Below are 21,326 nucleotides of genomic sequence, written 5' to 3'. Positions count from 1 at the left end.
AGGCAAAGTGTATACACGCAACGACTGTGCACACACAGTACTACACTCTCCGCAGTCCATGTGACGAGTGCGCGCAATACAACCCAAAATCGACTGAAAGAACGAAGCGAAAAAAAGTGTGTTGTTCTTACTTCTTTCAATGTGACACAAATGTCATTTTCAAAACACTGATAAATCCACACACCATCGTTTTCGCCCAGTGAAAGCGATATCATTGCAGGTGCACGCAACACTTTTTTTTTCTTCTGTTTGGGAAATATTGCATTTGCACCTCAGTTGAACAGTTAATCAAAGCCGACGAATCAATTAACAAATATTTAGATCAATTATCGTGAATTTGGGTTTATTTATCAAGTAGGCGCATTAACGGGACGGGTTTTTGTTTTTTCTCGGGGCGATTCTTTTGCATTTGCACATTTGGAATTGTTTAAGTGTCGCACAAAGTGTGTGTTTACCATTATCATTAAGGTGACTTTTTGTTTCAGCAGACACGGGATTTGTTTAGTTGGCTGCTATTGACTGTGTACAAAAAGGTAAGCAGAATGTATGGCTCCAGAGTAATGGAGCTGCTTGAAGTGGTTTTTTTTTTTTTCAAAACATTGGCAACAAAATCGATACGCACATTTCACGGATAAACCAAACCGTACCAACAAGATGCAAAAGCATTCGCCGCACGACGCAATATGGAACGATTGTGTTTTCTTCAAAAACTCAAAATAAAAAAAACGAAGTCAAGCAGTCTAAATTTAAAACCCGGCCAAAGTAACGGTGTCACAGTTCGTTGAAATAGACAATTTTTGCACATCGAACAGCATTTGATTGGGGCGCAAAAAGAACCGACACGACCAGTCAATACGATGCGGTTGCATGTTGTTGCATTTTACGATACACATGAAATTAAATTAAAAATAGTCCACACGCCTACTGAATGCACACAGCTCAGTCGAACGACCAGTCATCACGAAACTGTTGAAGATTCGCTCGAATTATTATCGATTTACTTGGAACATTTGTGAGGGAATTTTTGTCGGGCATAGAAAGAACGATTAAACTTCTGCTTTTTGTTGTTTTTCGGTTATTTTTTTCACCGATTTTTGCTTTCTTCGTGTTGTTTCGGGATTTTTTTCTCCATCCTATCTGATAATTCGGGCTTATTTTGTTAATTTTTGTTATTTTGTTGCTTCTTTGGTAGATTTTCTTTATTTTTGCCGAACGTCATACGAAGACTATGCATGACAACATGACTTTTTAAATCATTTTCTCATACTTTCGCTGATTTCTTTTGTTCCAAAACTAAGTCCGAGATTTAAAGTGCAATAATGGTTGGGATTTTTGGAATTTAATGATGGTTTTTAGCCAGATTTGTCCATATCTATCAATAGTCATAACTAAGTACGCTGAAGTACGTTGATTGCTGACAAGATACGTGTGGTGCCGTTATTCAATGGTTCTATTGATTGAAAACGTTGCATAAGAATAATGCAGGTCATCGGCATCCATGGAAACGCCGATGGAGAATGCCGAACCATCATTAATTGTCAGTTCTATCAACTTGATCTAAATTTAAAATGAAAATTGACCTTTATCAACCGATTGGTTCGAATCCACCCGGTCGACATTGTTGCTTCGTCTTTATCGCGTTTTGATTTTGATTCGTTTTTTTTTAATTCAACAATTATTTTGATTTTAATTCATTTTTTGGTGCCGAAATTTATTAGCTTGATCCATAATTTATGAGTAGATGCCTCAAGAAGTCTTCTGTAGAAGAAAAAAATTCTGCAATTTGAACCAATAGGTATATTGAAATGTAATAAATAACCGACTTCAAATAAAGAATGAAAAACCGAAACATCGAGAGAAAAAAACTCAGGTCAAAAGCTCTGTTTCGACCGCTAACCGTTTCGAAAGCTTAGATTAATTTGTCATGTGGTTGACAGCAATTTTTTTTCCAACAACTTCGTCATAAAATCTCTTGTTCTCTCGTTTGTGTTGTCAAATGTACAAGTACATACAACATCGATGTCAAATGAGTTGTGTGTTTATATCTCATATGACACAAAGCATGTGCTCCACACACTCATTGTTGACTGTTTTTTCTCTCTTTCTTTCTCTTTCTGTCTCCCTTTACCTCTCTCTCGCTCGATCTTTCTCTCCCTCTGAACGAAATTCACTTCAACGACACACAGTATATGTAATTTCAGTGTAAAAAAAAAAAATCTGTCGGTCGGTTGTAGATAACAGCGGCGACGGTATAGCATTACACAGCTAGCCGCCACCAGAAAAAAGTGTATGTTACGTGCACGCGGCTTACTGTGCGGATTCACGCGCGCTCGCGCATTTGTTCACCACGCTCTCATTCTGACTCACACCGTTGCCACTGTATCGGCGGCGATAGGGAACTGTGCTTCTGCTCACACACAAATTTACTCGAGTCGAGTTGTAGTTTTAATTCGGCACCGACCACAGTTGAAATACACCAAAATACGCGTGCTCAACGAGAAGAACATTTTTCGAAGCCGAGTAGTACGAATTGCTTTTCGCATTGAACACACCGTGTAGACATTTAGAGAGTGAGACACAACCTTTTTTTTTCTTGGTTATTATTTTGTATTGTTTTTATTTCTTTTGATCCATTTTCTAAGTGTTTTGATGATCATGTTGAAATTAAAAATTGTAAAAAATATGATTTTTTTCATCACTTCGAATTGACTTGTTGGTTTTCATCCCATCTTTTCAAAAAAAAAAAAAAAGAAATAAATTCTCAGAATTATTATGTGTGTGAGATCTTGTTGTGTACGACGTTGAAGTGAATCGTATTGAAATGAGCCAATTTCACAAATTCAAGAAAAATTATTCGCATTTCATCCGTTTTGGCAACGCAAATTAATGAAAAAACCGAAAAAAAGTTACACATTAAGCGAATAAGAATAAGTGATTTTTCTTTCTTGTGTGTCATATGTCACCGCATGATCGAATTGAAAACGGTTTTTCACATGAATTACAGCCCGCTTTGAAGAATGAACACCCAAAATGAAAATGTGTGCCAATAAGCGCGACAGAGATGAAACAAAGCGAAGATGAAGACACGGTTTGGGTTTTTAAATAAGAAAATGTGGCCGATTTTAGGCTTTGTTGCTATTGTTGTTGGCAAGGCTAAACGACGGTGATTCTATTGTTTTGTGTGTGCCGAAGCTATAAGAATTGTATGAACAAAAAAAAAACAGATCGACATCGATGGCAGCCGCAGTAACAACAACAACAACAATCGCATCAAGCCGATGTAGTAAATTGCGATAAAAGTTGCGAAAATAAAATTCGTGAAACATTTTATCAAGATATTTTTTTTTGTGGTGTGTATTTGAAAGAGTGAGAGAAAGAGAGCCAAAGAGAGGTAGAGAAAGACGAAGAGCGAGTAAGATCGTTTTTTTTTGTGTGTGCTACGGGATACAATCTCTCTGTGTTCAATCCTTTATCGAATATTTGTGTCGGTAAAATCTCGTTAAATTTATCGCCGCTGAAGCTAATTGGCCATTATAAACGTGTAAGGTGGGCTACACGCATCACAAAAAAAAACCGAGAACACGAAGGAAAAAAGGAAAAAAAACCGCAGAGAGTAAATTTAACCATGCCAAAGGATCATAAAGCTGCAATTACATAATCGGGTCTTTGGTAGTTATCTAATCAGGAATGTGTTTGCGTGAGAGAGAAACAAAAGATCGAACGTCAGATCGGTGTTGTTCACACATTTTTTAGTTTTACGCTCATTTCTTCTTCTTTTCGCTTTCGCAACTCTGTGAGCATTCTTGAGCCGCATCCATTTCGTTATGCAACTCATTTCTTTTCATTTCTTCGTCACTTTTGCTCATTAGTTCACGTTGTCTGTCTCCCATTCCATTCCGACCATTTTGCAAATTGCACATCATTTCGTGGCCAGAGTCAGCTGATCAATTGCTCATTGTGACTTTTGCAAAGAAACAAGTTCAGGAACTTTAAATATCCAAATGAAATCTATTCTGAGCGTGTCATGGCACTCACTTACTCACTCACACACACACATACACTCACATGATCAGCGAAATATCACAGAGACGCGCGAAATCGATCTCACTGATGAAAACACACAGAGTCGCACGCGCGTAATGAAACTGTTTCATTTGATTTACAAGCGGATTGAGTCGCGTGTGAGAGTATAAGATCGAGGCACGCGTATGAATAGGGCCCACGCGCGCGCACACGCGTTCAACCTTGAATATAATAATCAGAGAACAGCACACACATAGAAAAATACCGTGTGTATTTGCTACAATTATTACTCATAAATTTCCTTGTTCGATTCGGCTGAATGTCTGCTGTAAGTTTTGTGAATGGTGTCACACAGAGCCACTCCAGCAAACCAAAAATGATTTAAAACTCGTAATCGCTGATATTGATATTTTAAAACGAAATCTATTTTTACAGTCGAACCGATCGACAGTGTCGATTTGACAGTGGCAAATTGACAATCGGTTTGACACCACAGTCTTTGAATTATGGACTGAAAATCGTTGTCTTATTCTTCTTCTTCTCCGTATTCTTATTCTCATTCTTATTCTTCTTCAAAAAGTCACCCACATGAAGTTATTCTGAACGGCAATAGGAACTTTGTTGTCAGCTGTGTGCTCCATTCAACAGGTGCATAAACTCCATGCTCACCTCAAAACGTCTTGGAACAAAGGCTATTTTTTAGCCATTAAATAGTGAAAAAAAATGAGCTTATGCCACACGCGACAAATGTTCTAAAATTAGACTAATAAATTTGGACTCTTAAAACAATGGGTTTTCAATGTGCCCAGGACATGTGTACTTATTTCCCATCAGAATATTTGTATTTATCAAGCATCGCTTTGTCCCATTGACGGCTCTGATTAGACCAACAACACTGTGATTAAAATCATATCTCGCATTCAATGATGTAATTGCATCAATGTCAACCAAATTTTCCAAAACCAAACAACAAAATTTAAAATATTCCAAACGAAATGCGATATCAAATTGAGAAAATATTCCAACAATGAAAAAGTTAATTGAATTTGCATTGTATTAGATCGTTCGCATGAAATTGGCCATAATTTACATTGAAACGCCTCATTGTTTTAGTTATGTCTCCTTCTCCTTCTCCTTCCCTCTTTTTCTTGCCCGAATCGAACTCTTTTCTACCTTTCTCTCGCGCTCTATCTCTCTTTTACTCTCTCTCTCTCGCTCCCTCCCGCTATCTTTTTTCTCGTAAATTAGCCGCAGCATATAAAAAATGAAATTGAAACGTTAATTTTTGCGTTCGTTCGCGCCTTGATCGAACTGTCTGTCGGAACAGGCCATGGAATGAGTCGAACACATTTCCTAACATGGTCGATTTAATTATAATTATTTTATTATGAGCGTGTAATTGAGAACAACTTGTTGAACTCTCTGTTATGCTCCTATACTCGCGCGCACACACACACACACACACACGCAAATTAGAGCTCCCACTAGGTGGGAGTGTTAACAATGTAAATACGCGTAGCCCAACAATATAATAAGGAGCGCAATTTTCCTTTTTTTTGCCAATGAAACATAAAAAATGACACGTTTCAAAGCGGTGGTTTGGTCAAGTGATCTCAATTTTCGCGATAGCCCCCAAGCTTTGAACACTTATCGATCAATAGGTGCGAGCGCACTGTCGCAAAAGAGATAGACAATCAGAATCGGGTAATGGAGAGAGAGCCCGAGCGACTGAGATGAATGAATTGAGTGGAAAATTATGTGAAGTCGGTGCTCATGTGAACAGCGTATGTAACATGACAACGTTTGTCTACTTTGTTCGATACGCGAAAAGTATTTGCTTTCTCGGCGGCCCGACGACGACGACGACGACGACGACGACGACGACGACGACGACAACGTTTTATTGTGTGTTGACGACAGCATGATTTGAGTTTGTGTGTCATTCATATACGCCGTTTATGACGACACTTGATACAGATTCATTAAAATGACTACGGCGAATTTGAGTTGGTTTTTTTTGGGGTATTCGGCATTCACACACTATCCAGATCTAATAACAATATGCGTCAGCAAAATTCAGCCACACATATTTTTGGAACGATCTAACTAATCTATTGTTGCTATCATGTCGATGGCCAACGTTGCACGAAATTCAAACGGAGGACTAGACGGAGGATTCCCATTTTTATTCGTATAAACATACATTGTTTTGGTTAGGTTTGTTTTACGCTCTGATCGTTACGTATGTCACAATGGACCGCGATTATCAATCTCTCATTCTAATAGTGTCCTTGCAAAGACACATATCGCGAGCGGTGTCTCTGATCGCGTAAGATGTTTTTTCAGATGCTAGATGAACGTGGTTCTGTTATGAGATACATTTAAAATGAAAATCATATTCGGGTTTTAACTGGTAACACATTAAATGATAACCTAAACAATCAGACCTTTGAACAAAATCACGTTCATTCTACCAGATAAACTATCAGCTCGTGATGCATTGTTATCGCGTGCTGTTGCCGCCTTTTGCTCTGTTTACATACATGTTCAATATATACACACACAAAAAATGTGATGTGTAGCCAATGAAAATAGAGAGAGAGAGAATGGCACACGATTATTCAACCAAATTGCGGTATTATTGTGAAGAGAATTATTCATTTTATTGTTATTTGTATGGCAACACGTCACATTCTCGGCAACGTCTATCGCATTTTTATGAATGGAATGACTAATTTATTGTTTTATCGCCGTCTATCTCATTTTCTCACTCATTTGCTATGCACGCTCGTTGCTTTTCCGACTCGTTTGCTCTTTTTCTCACCTTTTCTCCGCATTTTGATCGCACAGCGCGCCCATGATAACGAACACAATTCGAATGCATATGCGAATTGCAATTGTGCATTCGTTATTATCATCAATATCCAGCCAATTTGCACTTGCAACGACTGGCATTGACACTGACTCACATTATGTGACCAAGTGATGAGCGCAACTGATTTTACTCGTTTATTCTGTTATTCAATCGACTTTGTTTTTTCACAACAAGAAATGAATAGAGCCACTCAATTGTTACGCTGAGATTTGAGTTGAAATGGAGCAACGGACTATTCTCCGTTGAAATTATAATGATGTTATTCAATGTTTGACAATCCAAATGCGTTTAATGAGTCAAGCCGTGCTTTGAATTTGAATCTCTGGAAATCCAAATTAAAATCTAGATTTTGTTTTTTTTTTGCTTAGAACAAATTTTCTATTATATCCGCAGCTTTTACTTCCGTATTCTTTTAGCTATTAAAACGTTGAGAATGTTCTTGCAACCGACAAAAGCCGTCACATGTTTAGTCATTTATTTTCGTCACACAAATACCAAGTTTTTGTGATTTGCAAGAGAGAAGAAAAAATCATTTTGCAAACATCGTTCGTAATTCATTGCGAATAATACAAATTAAGAAAAACACAAGTGAAAAATGTCATGTTGGCATCGTTGCCAAATCGTCTGGCTAAGTGTCTCTTTAACCTGCTTGAAATTGTTTAAACACTTGAAATTCGCAATTTCGTCATTTCGAACGAAAGCCAAAGGACACACATTCTTTTCGAGTCATTTCAAATGGTCACGTTTCACAAATGGGACTTATTTTTTTCGCAGTATCTCTTCGTGGAAATTGATCAGACGTCATGTTCACCAATTTGTTCGTCGAGAATGTTGATTTAGCATTCATTAAAAATGTCAGTATTTTCATTCATAGGTAATCAGTGAGTTGCAATGGCGGCAAGGTTTCGCAAAGTTGGCGTAACAACACTCGGTGCATGCGCTGGCTTAGGCCTCGCTGGATGGGCATTGAATCCATTCGACAGACAATATGCAGTAAGTTTCTATTGCTTTGAATCGCAATTGAATTCAAATTTGAATTGTGATTGAGTTCTAGTCGCCTACGACTTCGAATCAATTTTGATTCTTTGGAACCCTTTGAATCTTTCATTTTTGAAGCCATTCATTTTTCTCATTTTCAAATCGATTCAAACCGAATTGGATTGAAAATAAGACAAAAAAAAAAAAATTGAACCCAATTCTGGTTTAAAAGCGAATTTATAAGTAAATTCCCACAGAGGGAGAAATTAGGTTGGTACGATTGCAGACGTTTGATTGATGACGTTTGGAATACGTCGAAAAGCAACTTATTTTCTCTGACGGTTGCGATTTGTCCAACTTTTTTGTAATTCTGAAAGGGTACTTCACAACCGCCATATAAAAAAGTTGCTTTTTAACATATTCCAAAAGTCATATGTAATCGTACCAACCTAATTTCTCTCTGTGCGTGCATTCAAATGTTTTCGTCTTGCTTTTGTTGCACAGAATGTAAATGCAGCCGCAATAGCAACGCCGCGGGTTAAGCGAAAGCTTCCTCCACGTTCTGAACAGGTGAAAACGTTGCAAAGTGGCGAAGAGTACGACGTAATCATCATTGGTGGTGGTGCAACTGGTGCTGGATGTGCTCTCGATTCTATCACAAGAGGTATGCAAATTAGCGTTTTTTCTCTATTTTTTTTTTCTTCATTTTTTCCACTTGTGTTTTCATTTTCTCGTTTTTCGTTGAAATTTTGAATTTTTTAAATTCATTTCTGAATTTGGTTTTTACTCATTCATTAAACATTCATCTCAAGTTTTAAACAAATCATACATGATTGATTGTGATGCAAAATTACACAAATTTTCCAAAGAAATTCTAACAATTTCATTTCAATTTTCCAGGATTGAAGACGGCATTGATTGAAGGAGATGACTTCGCAAGTGGTACATCGTCGCGATCGACGAAATTGATTCACGGTGGTGTGCGTTACCTGCAGAAAGCCATTTTGGGTGTATGTTTCAAATCGATTTTGTTCATTTTGCTCAGTAAAAATCTAATCATGCTTTTGTTATTGCGAATTTGTTTAGGCTGACATTGAGCAGTACCGAATGGTGAAAGAGGCTCTTCATGAGCGAGCATCGATGTTGCATTCGGCACCACATCTAACACATCCCATCCCAATAATGTTACCGGTGTACAAGTGAGCAACAAAAACATTTTTTTTTCAGCACATTTTTTCCTTTGCATGATTTTCTTTTTTAAAAAAATCCTGAACAAATTTTGTCTGAAAAGAAATGTACTAACTTGAATAAATTTTGTCTTTCCCCACTATCCAGATGGTGGCAGCTTCCATACTATTGGGTCGGTATAAAATGCTACGATTTCGTTGCTGGCGATCGAAATGTAAAGAGTTCCTATGTGCTGTCGAAAAATAATGCGCTCGAACTGTTCCCAATGTTGAAAGGTGATAAATTGGTCGGTGCCATTGTCTACTATGACGGTCAACAAGATGATGCACGTATGAATTTGGCGGTGGCATTAACGGCAGCTCGTCAAGGTGCAACCGTCGTCAATCACACCGAAGTCACATCGTTGCTGAAGAAAAAGAACGAAGAAGGCAAAGAGGTGCTGTGCGGTGTAAAAGTGCGTGACACAATAACAAACAAACAATGGGAAGTAAAAGGCAAGTGTATCATCAATGCAACTGGCCCATTCACCGATTACATCCGTAAAATGGACGATCCAAATGTGAAAACGATCTGTTGTCCAAGTTCCGGTGTTCACATCGTATTGCCTGGTTACTACAGTCCACAACAAATGGGTTTGCTCGATCCATCGACATCCGATGGTCGTGTGATCTTCTTCTTGCCATGGCAAAATCAAACAATTGCCGGCACCACCGATTTGCCATGCGATGTGACCCACAATCCGAAACCAACCGAAGATGAAATCGAATTCATTTTAACCGAAATCAAAAACTATTTGAACTCCGACGTTGAAGTGCGTCGTGGTGATGTGTTGTCGGCATGGAGTGGCATCCGTCCATTGGTATCGGATCCAAACAAAGAGGACACACAATCATTGGCCCGGAATCATATTGTGCACGTAAGCCCATCGAAACTGGTGACAATTGCCGGTGGCAAATGGACAACATACCGTGCCATGGCCGAACATACAATGGACGCAGCGATCAAAGCATGCAATTTACAACCGGAAAAAGAGTCTTGCCAAACCGATGGTATGCTGTTGGAGGGTGCTCATGGTTGGACACCAACCATGTACATTCGTTTGGTACAGGATTTCGGTTTGGAATGTGAAGTTGCACAACATTTGGCACAATCGTACGGTGATCGCGCATTTCCAGTCGCTAAAATGGCATCGCTCACCGGCAAACGGTGGCCAATCATTGGTAAAAAAGTTCATCCCGAATTCCCATACATTGATGCCGAAATTCGTTATGGTGTACGTGAATATGCATGCACTGCCATTGATATGATTGCTCGACGCTTGCGTCTCTCATTTTTGAATGTACAAGCCGCACAAGAAGCATTGCCCACCATTGTTGACATTATGGCCGAAGAATTGAACTGGTCCAAAGAGGAGAAAGAACGGCAAATCAAATCGGCCACCGAATTTTTGACCAACGAAATGGGACAGTTCGTGAATCGGGCATCACGTGACAAAATTCCGATTAATCTATCGAAAGACGAAATTCAATTGTACATTAAACGATTCCAAATCATCGACGCAGAGAACAAAGGATACGTGTCAATCAACGATATTCGACGTGCACTCAAGGTAAGTCGTTTTGGTGGCCAGTCAAACGCCGTGGCCGAACGTAGAAAATGCTTTGTTTTTGGATTATTTTCAGCCGACAAGCGAAACGAGGATCAAATTTTTCTATAAATTCTCTCGATTCCATTCAAAGATCGTCTCTTTTTTTCCGCACTTCAACATTTTCAATGCATTTTTCAATTTCGCATTGTTTTTGTCCATGAAAATTAATTTCGATTCGATTTAATCGGAAATTTTGCATCGTTTTCGAATCGTTTTGATTATGATTCGCATCGTTTTTAGTTGTGAATTTATCCAATATCGATGCATCTATGTAGTACCATGGTACTGGACAGAAACTATCAACTGTTAGCCAATGACAGTTACTGCTATCGTCATAAATCAAAAAATTGCCTTCGTCAAATTCAATTTTATCACTCATAATTATCGGATTGGCTCATATTGGCTTCCGGAGTCACATTTTACTTCCAGCATTGTCTCCACCGATGAATGTCTAACGAAATATTTACATGAAAAACAAAAATTGAAATTGCATCTTTCGCATTCACATTTAGAATATTGAAGGGATTACGGTAAACGACGAAAATCTGCATGAGCTACTCAAAGAAATCGACGTCTCGTACAACGGTCGATTGGAAATGTGGGACTACTTCCAGGTTGGTAAAGGAATGCAACAGCAACGAAAGTGATTAGCTCACACCATATTTAGACAATACGAACTGCAAAACACTGCTTTCGAACTCTTTCTCATTTGGCGCCACTCACAGCATAAATGATGTGATGCGAAAAAGGATAGAAGAAGAAAAAGAAAATCAAGGGGGGCTTTAATCAGTTACATTCGTTCCATCGTTTTTTTTCACATTCAATTTCACAAATCACCGGTTTTTTTTCTGGGACGTTTTCCTAATCACAGCAGATCTTAGACAAAGAGCATAGATAGCTAAAATGCAGTTCATCATCGGTTTCATCAGCGAATCAGGCCAATTTCACAACATCGTTCAATGGTCACTATCGCCGCGAATTGTAGAATAGGACACGTGAAATTTGGGATAAAAAAAATGGATTCTTTTTAAACAAATGGGTTAATTTTCATCAATTCACACGATTCATTCAAAACGCCATTTCCATATCAAATGAACAAACATCTCTTCTTTCTTGGCTACTTGATCCTGGTTCTTGTCGACTTGTTTTTCGGCCGTTTTTTTGGTTTAATTTTTACATTTTTTTGATTTTGGATTGAAACTACTCTACAAAACAAAACAAAAATCGCCTCAATTCTTATACCATTTAGAGTTTCGGTGATGCTGAGGTATCTGGTGAAGAATTGCATGAAATTCTTCGTGAAATCGATACAAATATGAACGGTCAGGTCGAACTCGACGAATACTTACAGGTTGGTAAAATGCAAACACACGACGTTAGTCGTTTAGACACAAAATCGAGGCACATGACAATCCTCTGCTTACGACATACACCCACACTTAATACAGACAAGACCGAGAGACACAAGCCTGTTGCAATTTAAAGAAAAAAATACACACATCTAAATTCAAATAATCGAATGACCCATTGATTGCAAATCTGTACTAATTTGATTCCCCTTTTTTATTTCAACTATTTTGACTTTATTTGATGCAACAAAACACTCTTTTCACGTTTTTACTGTTTGTTCCACTCAATTTTTGATATTAGTTGACATTGTGAAATCGATTTTCGATTGGAACTTGACACATAAATGACAACTGATTTCTTAGCCATTGTTTGCACCTTGTTATTGCACTCTTTTTCCCATGTAGTTTCTTTTCGATTATTTTTGTCTTGTTTTTTTTTGTCATTTTGAACTCTCATTCAAAGAAATTGTTCGTAGTTTGAATTATTTTCATTGGATTTGCCGAAAGTTTTCTTAAAGGACATGAAAAAATGCCATTTTTGAAACGAAACTCTTGATCAAAATTAAAGAGTTAAAAATTAAAGCCATGAATTGATCCATCAATCAGTCAAAACAGTCAAAATTTTCGATTTTTGTATATAAATGCACGTTTAAGGTAAAACACACCAATCGTTCACCGTCAAATTGGTTTCTATTATTTATGGTCAATTTATTTTTTGTATTGGTTGCACCTCAGTCTCTGTGGGGTTATGTGCTAGATTTTAGTTCATATATTTCTTCGTATCGAAGGTATTCAGATCAAATGTATGAATTTTATCAGAAAATTCATTTCTAATCATTCATTCATGTTCTTCTGAACGAAAACAATTCTTTTTTCTTACTTATTCATCGATTTTGTTGATACATGATTGTTTGTTTTACAATGTTTTTGAAACATCGTGTTAGTTACACTTTGAAATTCGGTATTTGAATCACAAAAAAACCACAGAAAAGAACGATATTTTTGAATTTATTGCCGAAAAAAGAATTTTTGGATAGAAAAATACCTTAATTTGATCTGAATCTGTCAAGTTGAAGTGAAAACTCACCTTTGGTTTCGAATTGAAGAAGATCAAATCCTTGGAACCTGCCAAAAGGCACAATTTTCATGTGGCCAAATACGCATAACGTGGTAATTTAGTTATTGAAATTGAAATTAAGTTGAAATTCGTTTTCTTTGCCAAAAATTTGCTTTTTTCCTCCAAAAATTTGCTTTTTTCCTCCAAAAATTTGTTATTTTTCTGCAAAATTCGTCTTTTCAAATTTCGAAAAGGAAATTGGTTGTTTGCACGGTTAATAAATAGTACAAAAAAGGCTTAGCGGGTGCTAAGAATCGATCAAAATTTATGCATGAACGCTGAAATGGGAATTCAATGCGAATTTTTGCATTATGATTCAATTTCCAGCGTTTATATTCTCTTTTTCAAATTTTACTAAAAAAAAAAATAAAAATAAAATAGTTCAAAATCGAATGAATCTAACGAATGTATTGGCCTATTAAGTTGATTTTATATCCGGTATTTGGAGCACAACAAACTAATTAAACCAAAAATCCATATCATTTGCTCGCTTAACTAAAAAAAAACCACACCAAAACTTGCATGAACTAATCTAAAAAACACAAAAGAACGAAAGGAATGATATATGTAGTCAGTAATTGTTCGAAAATAATAGGTTTTAAGTAAAAATCACTAAAGTTTGCTCAATTTTAATGCAAATCCTTGTAGTTGAAGTCAAATGCTAATGCAATTTTTTTTTCTGTTCTTCTACGAATGAACGTGCGCGATGCAAATAGATGATGTCGGCAATCAAATCGGGTCACGTGGCCTACTCTCGATTCGCGCGAATGGCTGAATTGGAAGAAGAGAAGCACGAAGTGGAAAAACTCAAGAAGAAGATCACCGTTGATCGTTCCGGAGGTGGACTGTAGAGAACAAAACATGTGCAAATCAAAATCAATCGATTTTTAATTAAGATTTTTAAACGTACGAAAAAGCGAACACAATTTTTTTCAATCCCACATTTTTCCTGTCTCCACATACGCACACACACACACTCAAACAACAACAACATTTGATCTTTACAAAAAAAACACATAAAATGCTAAACTTTCTAAATAACGTTTTTTATTTCTTTTCTTCTGACAAAATTAAGAATGTGTCGACACAAAATGTGTGTGTGTTTATGATTACCATTAAATTGTATGAATATAACTGAAGAAATGAACAAAAAAATCAACAACAAACAAAAAATCGCGCATAAAAGTCATATTTATCAGGAATCAAATCCTTTGTAATTTTTAACTTGTCCAAAAGTGACCGACGACCAGTGGGTCGCGGTCGTGGTTTACAATCATATATGATATAGATATATAGCCATTAACGGCAAATAAACAATAAAAGAAACATGATGATAAATGAAATAAGACATTAGTACTTATCAGTGGATTTATTTATGGTCTTTCATTTGTTTTTTTTCTTGTTTTTCGTTTGTGTTACGTATTGATGTGAAAATTATTGTAGAAAATCGTCTTGAAATCGGGTAAATATTGTCAATAATAAATCATATTTTTTCTCTTGTTGATACACCATATCTTTTTACTTTGTACCTAGCTTGTTTAATAATTTCGGGAGGCAGTTTACGTTTGATTAGATAGAAAAAGTCACACGAATTATAAATCATTTCCTGCAGGAAAAGGATTTACTAAACGAATATTAAGCTTTCTTTTCCACTTTTTTCACATTCAAATTCTTCATCCCACTCAATGATTCTCACCTTCTTTTTGATATTTGAACGTATTTTTTTCGTCATTTTCAACACTTCGAGGTGGATGGCTCTTTGAAAATCTGAGAATTCTGTTCAAATTTTGCATTTCATGGAAATTTTCAATTAAATTCCAAGCCAATTTCGATTCAACTTCAAATAATTCATTACATACTATGTAGATAACATTTTTCTGGATTTTGTCGGTCTTATTTGAGAATCTGAGCATTTCTTGAAAATTCATCGATTAAAATTTTGTTCGACCAGAAGAAATATTCTTGACTTTCACCAATTGAAGCTGTTTAACTCTAAGAAATTTTTGATGGAATTTAAACATTTTCTATACGCTCTGAATGAGATTTGTCAAAAAAAGAAGAAAAAAATGGCCAAGAGAAAGGTGGCCTTATTAATTTTGGACAAGACAAAGCTGATGTAGTTCTTAGAATCCACCAAAAATACCGAAAAGTGTTATTGCTCTTGGAATCCCCTTAAAATGTTCAATTTCATTCCTTTTTTGAAGTTGATTTTTCAAAGTTTAGTCCAGTCTCAAGAAGAAATAACAATTCTGCAATCCAAGGAAAAATAACTTGAAGGTAATTATCGAAAAATTTGCGTTTTCGCGAAAACTTTGGTTCACACCGCAAAATTGAAGGCTTATTTTCTGCTGTTTAGATCTAAATCTATGCATTTGGTATTTACTTCAATATACCAAGAAAGTTTCGTTGATTTTATGCATTATTCCGCAGGGAAATTTGGACAAAAGAAGAGTGCTAGATAAGCAATGAACATTTTTCACACTTTGCAGGTGGAAAGTTATGGAATTTTCATTCATAGACACCTATCATTTTAGGGAAAACTAAAAAAAACATCGAAAAGCATAAGAAAATGAGTGAAAAATGTCAAAGGAGACGAAAAAGGCTAAGAAAATGGTAAACGAGCGTAGAGTAATTCCTCTTCAGAAAGAAGAAGATATAGTTCCAACTGTGGAGTCTACGGTGTGGGCCAAAACTGCAATTAGAAACCAGTGTTTGCCGATGATTGGAAGAAGGTGGGTGCTGTTCAAACGATTCGTGATGATTCGAAAACGCGATGAGTGTTGCTGATTTTGGAACTGAATCACAATGTTAAACTATCGTCAAATTTGTTGGGGAGTTGAAAATTCTCATTGAAAATATTCGAAGTTGTTTTGGAGGATGTGTGTATTTGATTTTGGTATGGAAACCGTCACACACACACAAACACAGTGGGCTGTGAGAGTAAACCCCCATATCGTTTTTGTGTTACTTAGTAGCTTTATGTTCGACTTGGTGTTGCCGTCAATCGTCACATTCCTTGTGGCAGTGTTTTTCATTCGTTCGCTCTTCTCTTTCTCTCTCGTTCTTGCTCCTGTTTTTGTGTCCATTTCTCGTGGGCTGCTTTCACTCAAATTCCCCGTCCCGTTCTCACTTCCATTCATTCGCTTTGGTTCTGTTTCTCTCTATTCGCTGCACAGTGCACACACTTGGTCTCTTCCCTTTTCCGTATCGCATCCACATATTCGTTAGTACGGTCGTTTGCACACACATCGAGAGCGCGGAGCGGAGAGAGCAGCAGCAGCAGCAGCAGCGTCGTTGTTGTGCGTTTAATCGATTCGTGTTACGCTGTGTGTCTCCCGTTGTGCATGTGGGTGTATGTAGTTGTGGGATTTTTAAAGCCCATTCTCGTAGATAAAGTGAGTGAGCGAGTGAATGACTGAGTGAAAGAGAGCGAGAAACGCGGCGTGCTTTTGTGTTTGGAACAGGGAACGAAATTTTTTCGTCTACTACCTCCTGTGCACAATCAAACCTCTCTCTTGTCGAATAGGCCACCCTCACAATTTACGATGAGCGTATTCCAATTTTGTGTCTTTCCTTCGTTTCACCATTCACTTTTGCCCTTGCTTATCTTGCAATCGTTTGAATGGTCGGCGCTGATTAAACGAATGAACGAATCCACCGATGAGAAAATCAAACACACGTGTTTCTCTTCAATGAACAACACCAGATATTAAAACATGTTTTATTTGCTCATTTCAGCTCTTCTTACTCCGACTACATTCGACTTTCTGTATTTTGCGTGTACACATCCTCGTCTCGTGAATCTATATTTATTCGAGGAAATCAGCGTTTTAAAAACACACGCTGCATTAATTAGGTTTTGCTTTACAGCCCAGTCATACGCCTTCGATACGATTTCCTTTTGCGTGCCTCTCTCTCTCTTATTTGTTCTGGTTTTTTCGTGTTCTTCTTGTTAATTCTGGCGCTTCCTTCATTCTTACACCTTTCATTCGCGGATACGATACTTGCCATGGCTACACAATTTCATATTCACATTAAAAACGATGGGCGATGCACATTCCATGCAGGCGTTTTTGATGATTCAATGGAATTGCTGCTCTTTTTTCTCTATCTCCCTCTCTTTGTCTGTATTTCTTTCTCTATCTCTCTTTACTTTTCATCAATTCTTGGATTAATAAAAACAAGAATAAGAATAATCTCCTTCTTCGGGTGTTCCATCCATTGATTTTCGAGCAGTATATCATTATTTTCACTGAATATCTCATTAATGACGCAAATTTTTTCGAAGTAATCCATGTACTTTTCGTTGAAAATGTTTTTCCATTCACGAAACAATACGCTGTTATTACGCATTGTTAGAATTACATATAAATGAATTCAGTCACTTGAAATGCAATCTTTGAATTCAATCGTTATTTCCGCGTATGATTGGAGTGATGAAATATTTCGCTTGGGACGAAAATTGAATAGAACGAATGACTTTCTTCGTTACTTTCAAGTGCTTAATGTGAAACACGCAGTTAAATAAAAACATTGAGCTGTTCTTCCATGTGTCATTTAAAAGGAATTCAGTGAGATTTGCTTCAAAAAATGATTTGGTATTCCGTTCAGCAAGAAGCTGTTGATGATGAAAAAGCGGAAAAAGAGGAAAAAAGCAAGGCACGGCTCTCTTTTCGACTTTCTTTTATTGTAAAAAGAACTTTAAGCAGATTTTCCCTTCTTTATTCAGCACTAGTTTAATATTGATTTCGAAGAAAATTAAATTGAATCGAGAAAAAAAAACAAATGAAATTCAAATCGAATCAAAACAATTGTCTAGTTCACACCTGAAAATCAAATCCTATTCACATATCCATGGATCATTTTCCGCTGAAATAGTCTCATATTTAGGAGAGTCTTTCGAATGGGTTGTGATTCAGACAGTATTTTCTGGTTGGTTTTAGTTCAGCCACCTCTGCAAGAATTCGTTTCCCGCCAAGTGGCAACGGTCTAACAGGTCGAACCCAGATTCGGTGTTTGGGGCGACCAAATTTTTAATAATTGTGTGGGCTAAAAAAGAAGGTGGCAATGAGGTAGATCCTATTTGGTGCACACATGCAAAAATCAAGCAATGTGCTCGCCTATGCGATGAGAGACGAAGCGTCAAACGGTTTGAGTACATTATATGATGGGCGATACGAGAGGTCCAATACCACACTTGGTGTACGCGATACCACACACAAACGCACACACTCCCGTACACTCGTTCTCGCTCACTCTATCGTCGCTGCTAAGCAAAAAAACCCTGCTCTACATATAGTTTACATTTGGGTGGCATGACGGCAGAAAAAAAAGGAAACGCGAAATGCAGTTCAACGTGCGTCTATGATATGCGTGCGTGCAAACTTTCACAAACAATATCGTGCGTATGTTTTAATTGAATCGGCGTTTGTTGCTGCTGCTGCTGCTGTTGTTATTATATTGTTTAAAAGAAAGAACCGCCCCATATTATGAGACACTCGCTCGCTTAATGATTTGCAACTAACTCCGAAATGGAATTATGTTCTGATGGCCGGTCGGCTTCAATTCGCTCTCTCCGGTCTATTCATTTGTGCGTGTTTTTTTTTTTCGTTCGGAGGAGAGAGAGAAAGAGAGAGAGAGCGAGATTGAGACATTAAATCCCAATTCAAAGGATGTTCTGATAGCAATCTTCAAATGAAAATTCATTACACGTACACACCGTGTGTGTTCTTTCCATTGCGAGAGAGAAAAAGCGGCGTAGTTTCAAATGCCCAGACGATGACGACAAACGAGAAACGGGTTGCCAAATCGAAATTCATTTCCCGACAGCGATTCAGTTGGCTTAACGAATTAGATGCCGTTGAATGGGTAGGGCACAATCGTACACGCAATTGTTTATATGTGCATACATTTTGTGTCGATTGCCAAAGCCGAGCCTCTCGCCTCAATAGCGATTTGCTGCTTTTCATTTCCCAACATTGCTATTGTGTTGTTGCTGATGATGATATTACTATTGCTGCCCTTGCTGTTGTTATTACCTCTTCACAAAGTTGACACAATGCTGAGCTCTGTGGAATAGTCCACCTTGTTTTTGCTTGAAGTTTTTTTCTCGGGATTTTTGAAAAAAAAAAAAAACAAGAAACACCGTGAACGAAAGTACAGTTTTCAAAGCCATGTGTTTAACATGTTACTGGATTTCACGAGGGTTTTCGAACAATGCAACTTTTTCGAGGGTTCCAAACAAGCCAGCGAAAAACAAAAATTCAACGTGCCACTAACGAAAAAAAAGGGTAGATAGAGTCGAATCGGTATATTTTCATATTTTTTACGGCGTTTATATGACGATGCAAAAGATTAAGTTATAAGCGATTCTGTGCAAAAGGGAAATATAGAAAAAACAACAGCAAACAGCCAAAGGTTTAGACCATAAAACCGATGATCTGCATCATTAGGGTTAATGTGCAGAGATAGAAAAAAAACAACGATTGCCCAGGTATAATGCGGAAAAAACACGGATTTTATGGCATTTTTTTTCCCAAGAAAACACAAAGTACCAATTACATTTGTCAAAATACAGAAACCAATCTGCAATCATAAAACTAAAAATTACCGAAAATTCGACTGAAAATCCATGCATTTCCATAGAATATGTGATTAAACGAGTGAATTGTTTGAAATGTGATGGTAAAAGTGAGGCAATCACAGCGTTCTCAAATTTATTTAAACAAAAAAAAGGTATGTTCATCGAATGAAAACCTATAATTTTCGTTGTTGTTGGTAGCGAGAGCGAGGCGTTCATATTCCGTTCACTGGCTTCCTTCTCTAATCACGCTCGACGAAAATTGGGAGTTTGACAAAAGCGAATCTCATTCTCATGTCTCAAATTTGTTGGTGGCGTTGGTTTTCTCGTTCGTTGGTCGAATATTCGAAGGAGCGAATGAATTGAGTAAGTCAACCTAGAGCGGGAGCGGGAGTGAGAGCGACAGCAAGAGAGGAAGTGAGAGTGAGCGAGCAAGCAAGAGAGGGAGAGAGAGCGTGAACACACAAAACGAGCCCAGTTGAAACATTTTTACAACAAATGGGTGGTTTATTTTGGTGTGGTATGTAGAATTTTGTCGAGGGTCTTTTTGCCTGCGACGAAACACACAGGCCGACACACACGGTTTTTCTTCTGCACACCAAACCCAAAAACGCTAGTATAAATTGTGTGTTTGATTTGACTGGCGCTGGGTTTGGGTTTTCGTTTTTTTGGCCGCGTCTAGTTTTGCTACAGAGTGTGTTGTAAAAGGTTGCCGCTCCGCTATACGACCTGATGCTATCGTTTGAATGGATAATACAAATACATCAGAGAGCGGCGACGGCAGCAGCAGCAAATGGTTTAAAATACGCCAGCAGGCGAAGCACATCAATGTTGGAAAATTATGAAACGACGGCAACAATTCAACGACCGTAACAAACAAGCGAAACATCGAACGAATTTCGCATTATTTTATTCTCGAGTTTTTCGTGTTTCGGGTACGAGAGACCAACCCAAACGCTATTTCAGTGTAACCAGCCTATACACACATGTGTATTGAAAAAAAAAAACAAGTCACCAAGGCAGCCGACGAGCAACGTTGAAACGTTGGAAAGCGTTCAAATGTTTTTACACAATCGACGAATGTAGTGGTGTGTTCACCTCCTCGAATACAAGCACAGTGACGTACATGCTTCATCGTTCATGTTTTTTGGGTAAATGTAGAAAATGTGACATTGGTGAAGAGAAAACTCCATGAAATTGGGACTTTTTTTTCTAAGAAAAGGGCTATTTATGAAGACGATAAGGTCTTTAGGCGATGAACAAAAAATTGACTAAAAAATTGATACTAATCAAATTTGAATCACCAAAATGATTGAAGCAAATGAATGACTCAAACATTTCATTGTCATAGGGGGCTTTGGTACGCCACTGGATTTGTGGCTGGCTTGAACTCAAATCGATCGTAAATGAATACGGTCGTATACATGGAAACGCACAAATGTGAGTCGATAGTGTCGACAACAAAGCAAAGCGACGACCTCTTCTTCACTTTATTCGGCATTCGAAGGCAATCTTCATTCTCTCTACCTCTGTGTTCCCCGTTGTGTGTGCCGCGGCCCGTGTGTATC

The 21,326-nt window shown here is 37.6% G+C and overlaps 1 protein-coding gene across 11 annotated transcripts; it reads left to right on the top strand.

The window, feature by feature from the left end:
• The first annotated feature begins 116 nt into the window (after window positions 1–116).
• On the top strand, window positions 117–14,546 carry LOC129576075 (glycerol-3-phosphate dehydrogenase, mitochondrial). 11 transcript variants are annotated; one of them, XM_055460554.1, is made up of 9 exons: window positions 117–354; window positions 489–533; window positions 7,773–7,891; window positions 8,381–8,540; window positions 8,777–8,886; window positions 8,963–9,075; window positions 9,212–10,673; window positions 11,225–11,326; window positions 13,895–14,546. In XM_055460554.1, the coding sequence occupies exons 3-9, from the start codon at window positions 7,790–7,792 to the stop codon at window positions 14,027–14,029; spliced, it is 2,184 nt and encodes a 727-aa protein (XP_055316529.1). In that variant the 5' UTR covers window positions 117–354; window positions 489–533; window positions 7,773–7,789; the 3' UTR covers window positions 14,030–14,546. The 11 variants fall into 11 exon arrangements, with proteins under 11 accessions (XP_055316529.1, XP_055316528.1, XP_055316522.1 ...); XM_055460547.1 differs by lacking the exon at window positions 11,225–11,326 and adding an exon at window positions 11,962–12,063 and having other exon boundaries at window positions 126–354; XM_055460549.1 differs by lacking the exon at window positions 11,225–11,326 and adding an exon at window positions 11,962–12,063 and having other exon boundaries at window positions 129–220.
• The last annotated feature ends 6,780 nt before the right edge of the window (window positions 14,547–21,326 follow it).

The sequence above is a fragment of the Sitodiplosis mosellana genome, unplaced genomic scaffold (genome assembly GCF_009176505.1).
Source record: "Sitodiplosis mosellana isolate CC-2019 unplaced genomic scaffold, AAFC_SMos_1.0 Smas_scaffold_6170, whole genome shotgun sequence".
Taxonomy (NCBI): Eukaryota; Metazoa; Arthropoda; class Insecta; order Diptera; family Cecidomyiidae; genus Sitodiplosis; species Sitodiplosis mosellana.
The sequence above is the reverse complement of the archived record's forward strand: the minus strand, read 5'-3'. Positions and strand labels throughout refer to the sequence as shown.